The 6716-nt window shown below is 34.5% G+C and overlaps 1 protein-coding gene across 1 annotated transcript; it reads right to left on the bottom strand.

The window, feature by feature from the left end:
- Positions 1-2496: 2496 nt before the first annotated feature.
- Positions 2497-3444, bottom strand: LOC134372662 (olfactory receptor 4K14-like). Its single transcript, XM_063090087.1, has one exon. It carries the CDS (start codon positions 3442-3444, stop codon positions 2497-2499), a length of 948 nt encoding a protein of 315 aa, XP_062946157.1.
- Positions 3445-6716: the final 3272 nt, after the last annotated feature.

The following is a 6716-nucleotide window of genomic DNA, read 5'->3' as shown; positions in this document are numbered from 1 at the left end:
TTATATTGGGAATCTTCCATTATGGAGGAAGTAGAATTTTGTGTCATTGGAGTGAACATATAATCTGAATACGATTTTCTTCCCTACCGTCATAATTCAGCTTGCATTGTGATCCTTACATTTAAGTGATGCATTACTCACCGTCATGGTATCCTGTACAAAATTGCTTTTAATCAAGGAATTTATTTTACAATAAAACAAATGAAGCAATGCTCTCATGACAGTAGAATTAACTTCTCTTAATACATACATGATCACTCATAAATAGCTGATCTAATAAAGTGGTGGAATAGTATACTGAAGTGTCCTTTGTGGCTCTCGCAGGAGACAGAATCTTCATTCCCTGGATTTAGAAATGAAGAGTGTAGTGTGGAAGTAGCACTTCTCACTGTTATAACTAATTATCTAGTTACAAAGTGTTTCCTTCCCATCCCCACAATTTAGAGCTTTGCTAGTTGAGAGGTCTTCGTTCCTAAGGAAGGAGAGCTTCCAATAGAGTAGACAACAGTATTTTTATTAAGTTGTAAATTAAGACTGGCTATTGTCTGTTTGACTTTTGTCCATGGAAAAGTCCATATCTACAATTCTTTTAGATTAATATCTGTGAATATGATTCTAATAGAAAGCAGTGGGAATTAAGGAGAATCTGCCTGTTTGATTAATATATAAATACTAAGCTTGGATAGCATGACAGAAGGTGAATAAAATGTCTGAAATCAAGAGCATGTACTCCTTGAATATTTTTGGGACAGGGTATACTACAAGGCAATACAAGCTGTGTTTTACATTCCTTCAGAATATTCATGAAATATCCGTACAAACAGTACTTAAAACTCAGGTTTACCTTGTAAGGACATATAGACATATAAAGACATTCAGCACTCTGGGTAGGAAAAAGTTATTCAAAACATGCAGTGATTAAAATGCAGTGGTTGAATTGGTGTATTCATGAGGATGAATTAAGGCTACAGCTGATGACAGAGACAACCAGCTAGTTGACTGCTATTCCTTTAACACTTTCTATATGCAGCCATATGCTTATGTTTACCATTTAGACTGCATGATCACAAATGTTCACAGTTTATATTGCATGATCAAACCAGATTGTAACTTTTGGCATTCCCAACATTTATATATTATTTTCTTAGATTAATAAAGATGTTGTGGTATTTTATTCTTGGCATGAGTTACTCTTTCACTGTGTCAGAAATAGATTTTTAATCTCATTGTACAGTATCATTTAACAAATGAACACTCTTGGAAATCAAATTGATCTCTGAATCCTTTAAGTAAGGAAACAATAAAGGTGTTTGAGAAAATTTAGTTCATATTTCTGTCTTGATTACTCGTTCACAATTTCATGATAATAATGAAAGAATTTAAAGTAATACATATGACATGATGACATGATGACATAGTAGGCAGTCAAGGATGATAACTGTGTTATTTTTATTGTGCCCTCATTAATATGCTCCAATATCAAGAGAAATAAAAACTACATATATCTTTTTGTGTCAGGACTTTTATTGTTGATTCTTATCACTCAGTTTCAATCTACTTAATTTATAATTTTGGAAGAAATAAAATAAGTATTATTTATGGTTTGAAGTTTTTAGAAATATATTTCAAAATATGCCAAAAGAGTATACTTGAATGTACCTAAGCCAATTTTTTATGGGTGTTTTATAGAACAATTAACTCTATTTATTAATCAAAATATAATTGTTGAGTGTCTATTACATATTAACCACTCTACTAAGTATTGGAGTTTTAAGAATTAACCAGGTAAGGCATGGTCCCTACCTTCAGGGAGATTACATTTTAGAATTTTTCACAAATAGTTAATAATGATTTAACAAATAAAGTTTAGTCCCTGAACTGAGGTAACCAAGGGACTTATCAATAAGTTCTAATATATTTTTACTTCTGTTGTTTTTATGAAAACCAAGAATAGTGTAACCTTCACTGTTAGTCCCTATATAGCTTATCACTTTCATTTCTTCCTCTATTTATTTTTCCCCTGCTTTTTCCCATTAATATATGGGTAGGAATTTATTAAGGAAAAAATGATAATTCAGTTGCCTTTTAACAAAAGGTAAGTGAATGTTTTGAGGGTTCATGTCAATATTATAAAAACAATTTTATCCAAATGGAGTTAGGAGAAAATTCAAGAGAAGTTCATTAAGATGGTATCATCAAGGATAGATGTATGGCTGTCTTACACAAATTTTAGGCTCTCATTTAACACAGTTAAAGGTACAGGAAACCTGATTGGATAATTATAAACATAAGGAGAAATCGTTAGTGTTTGAATTTTAAGGAAATAATTCATAAGTGCCCAACTGGCTGATAAATAGATGCTGAAATGCCAGGAATTATATTAACCCTATTTTTGTTTCTGGAAGAGGAATAACAAATAGATATGAACTAAATGCCCTAAATGTACAACCTATTTTACAAGGTCTATGTATTGTCAACTTGAAGTGCTCACAGTTTTTAGGCATTAAGTGTATTAACCTTGGAATCCATGTAATAGCTTCTGCATCTCTTCATAGCGTTTTTCATCTTTTGATTTCTCAGGGTATAAATAGCTGGATTTAGGAGAGGTGTAATAACCGAGTAAAACACTGCAAGAAACTTGTCCACCCAGGTGATGGTGACTGGCCACACATAGATGAAGATGCATGGCCCAAAGAAGAGCACCACTACTGAGATGTGGGCAGTGCAGGTAGAGAGCGCCTTAGATGCCCCAGTTTTAGAGCTTTGGCAGACAGTGAGGAGAATATATGTGTAGGATATCAGCAGCAGAATAAAGCATGTTACAGCTACCATACCACTGTCAATGTTCATTAAAATGTCCAAATTATAGGAATCCATGCAGGTAAGCTTGATGACCAGTGGTATATCACAGAAGAAGCTGTCTATTTCCCTGGGGCCACAGAAAGGCAGCTGCACAATCACAACCATTTCACTCATAGCATGCACAAAGCCAGTGGCCCAGGAAGTCACCACCAGCCCAATGCACTTCTGAAGACTCATAATGGTTGAGTAGTAGAGTGGTTTGCAGATGGCCACATAGCGATCATAGGCCATTATCACAAGTAGCACCATCTCACTGGCTGCAATGAAATGGGCAAAGAGGATCTGGCACATGCAGCCTCCAAAGGAGATGGTTTTGTTTTCCCTCAGAAAGTCTGTGATCATCTTAGGAGTGGTGACTGAGGAAAGCCACATATCAACAAAGGACAGGTTGGCCAACAAAAAGTACATGGGGGAATGGAGATGAGGGTCAGTGATGATTAGGATCACAATGACAGTATTTCCAGATATAATGGTCAGGTAAAGCATAAAAAATGTCACAAAGAGTAAGACCTGTATATTCCATGAGTGGCAGAGTCCCAGAAGCACAAATTCTGACACTCCAGACTGATTTTCTTTATTCATTTTATCAGTGTGTCCTCTAAAAATAACCTAGAGAGAATAAATTACCAATTAATGGGATGAGAAAGGATACCTTATTTTTAAAATTTGGTGTTCTCATTGAAATTTAGCACCTATATCTTAAAATGAAAAGTACAATTGGGAAGAGAAATCTGGACTAAACACATCGGGTATTATATCCTAAAAAGAAACTAAATGCCTAAGATTGGCTGTTCAAGAAGCAGAGTCTGAAATAGGACTGTTATGCGAATGATTTATTGACAGGGTGCTCTCACAAGAAGGGAGCGAGGAAAGCAGGACAACAAGGTGAGAGCCTAAAATAAGATTGTGGTATCACCTGGAAACTGGCTTCATTCCACTATTCCAATAAAAAGGATTTGTGCTGGGCACCAACAGGGACAATTAAAGGAAATAATTAAAATTTAGGTTATCTATTTAAAAAGATGGTGGTGAATTGATATTAAAATCCAGTACAAATGACGTGATGCAACATAATAGTTCTCCGTACTATGTATAATGATTGCTTCAAGCCTCATTTGAACCTCTTCTATAAAATATCATAAAAGGGGCTGGCTGGTTTGCTCACTTGGTTTGAGTGTGGTGCTGATAACATCAATGACAAGCGTTCAGTCCCTGTACCAACCACCAAACCAAACCAAACCAAACAACCCGAAACAGAAAACAAAAACTACAAAAATCCAAACCAAAACTACATAATTAAACTTCTAGCTTTTCCTGCTAAAATACATGGTGGGACAATGGCAACCTTTAGGAGAGAAGCTATATAGAAGGCTGTATAATAAACATCTTGACATGATGATTTGGATACAAAACTAGGAACATAATTCATCATTAATTAAAATCTACTATTAATGAAATTCCTTTAGGAAACTATTTAGGAATTACTTAGTAAACTAAATGAATTGGGAAAAAAATGTCAGTGCAAGATCACGTAAGAAAGATTAACCAAAGTAGAACTAGAACACAACACAGACTTCGTGAATTCTAAATGAAAACTTATTATACCTCAAGCTTATCAACAGAAAATATTTACCTTCAATAATACCAGTGGATGTCAGGAAATCCCTATGCTTTCAAATATTTCCTCTCTGGCCCACCCAAGTAGCATTATCTATTATCTGTCTATGTATCTATCCATCATCTATCATCTGTCTACTCCTCTATCTCTATTTATTATCAATCTTTTAAAAGATGAGAACAAATCACAGATATGTCTAAGGATAATATACCTTTGTCTGTTAGCACTCAGTGAATATGGAGTTGAAACTTCAGGCATCACCCATTATTCACCTCTAAATATAATGATATTGCTTATATTGATCCCTAAGTGAACTGAGAATTCTTCACAAGCTATGGTGAAAAGGTAACTGCCCATTTCCCTTCCCCCTTTATTATTTCTCTCTCTTGGCATTGTTTCAGTTTTTGTGTGTCTCATCTTCTTTTATCCTTTGAAATCTCCAGGGTGGTACCAAGGCGAGCAGGTGAACAAAGAAAACCATGAACTCACCCTGCACACTAGTTTCCTCTTCCCATTTACTGAGAACTCAGAAGCATAGATTAAGGATGGAAAGAAAAGAAATCCTCCTAAAGAATTTATCTGTGGAGAAGGAAACATATGATAATAGTCTTACAACTTACAAATAAATATATCCTCTGCAATAGAGAAGATTTACCTAATTTCTAAAGACAATATCTTGATATATCCCATAGATTTATGCCCCCTGAGAAACTTGAATAATTTGACCCTTATGTTAACAATACAAACTTATCAATACAAACTTTTCCAGGATAAATTTTTGATAACTATTATCTGTTGGAAAAAAATGACAGAGGTAATAGTTAATAACAAAAGCAAGATTTTAACTGTTAGAGAAGAATTTTCTAAAATATGAATATGTACATTCCTAGGAAACAACTGACCAATACAAATTTGTTCAGCTTTTTAAAATCCATTTTTAATTGTTAATATTCATAATATGAGTAGACTAATTATATTACTCTATTAATATTAACCTGTCTTTAGGAGAATTATTAGAATAACCATAGATATTTTAATTAGTCAGACCTGATCTGAAATCTCGCTCTGTTACTTGTTGACCTGTGACCTTGATCTAAACCTAGTTCTGTTTCCTTTTCCTTATCTGTAAAAAAAGGACACTCAGTCTACTAGATGTTTTGTGAGGATGAATCAGAAAATGTACAGAAAGCACTTAAACTTTTCTGGTACACAGAGAAATATTAGTTATTTCCCTTTTCTATTCTTATGATGGATCTTGAAGCAGAACAGTTTCCAAAGCTTATTGGCAACTATTTTATTGTCTGGCAAACATTTTCTGTGAGCAGAATATATACAATCACTTTTCTTTAATATACCTACCACTTATATTTTCTCCAGTTTAACATACATATATACTCAGCAGCCCCATAAGGCGTGCACATGCAAAGGATATAAGAACATGCTGCTGGCATTCCAGGAACACAACTTTTTCACCCTTCACTTTTGCTGTTATCCAGGGGAGATTATTAATATTTTGAAGGAACCTACAAGAGGCAATAGGACATGATATTTAAGCATCTTTGGAATTCTTACCCACAGCTTGAGAAGAATTCTCATAAAGGGGGCGAGAGCTACCTATGGGGTTGATGAAATTGAAAAATTAGGGAAAAGAAACAAATTGAATTTCTCTTTTATGAGTGTTAAAATATAGCAACAAAGTATTCATCCCCTTCTAGGTGATATATATTTTTATAAAGTTTTTTTTTCTGTAGTAGTCACAAAATTCTGTGAGATTCTTAATATTTGTATTTTATAGGGATAGACTTGGATGTAGACAATTTAATAGATTGCCAGAGATACACACTGGATGAGGTACACAGGGAGAAAGTCCACATTCCTTCCAGTAGCTCATGTTACCTTCCTTTTCCTCAGGTTATGAGTTTTAATTGTATTTCTGCAGTAACCAAGTTTTATATCATGTTTTATTGGATATGTAACCCTTTTTCTTCTATATCTATGCTAAAAGTTACCATAGCATATAGTGTACTCCCTGATATTAAAAAAACCTGTTATTCTCTTAAATAGAAGGGGCCATTTGAACAAAGTTATAGGAAAGCTCCACATATCGAGTAATAGTCAGAGAACCATGATCTCCCAAAGCTGACCTGACAGCATCTCTGAGGCAGTGTGTTATGGTGGTGTGCACACTGTTGTTAAAGAGACCATAGAGGTTTTTCAAGATGGCGGCGGCTGCGGC

Source organism: Cynocephalus volans, chromosome 3 (genome assembly GCF_027409185.1).
Source record: "Cynocephalus volans isolate mCynVol1 chromosome 3, mCynVol1.pri, whole genome shotgun sequence".
Lineage (NCBI taxonomy): Eukaryota > Metazoa > Chordata > Mammalia > Dermoptera > Cynocephalidae > Cynocephalus > Cynocephalus volans.
This window is presented reverse-complemented; position numbering and strand designations above follow the sequence as displayed.

What these genes read in the sequence shown, in the direction of transcription:
- LOC134372662 (XM_063090087.1), bottom strand. Translation starts at nt 3,444, where the DNA reads ATGAATAAAGAAAATCAGTCTGGAGTGTCAGAATTTGTGCTTCTGGGA.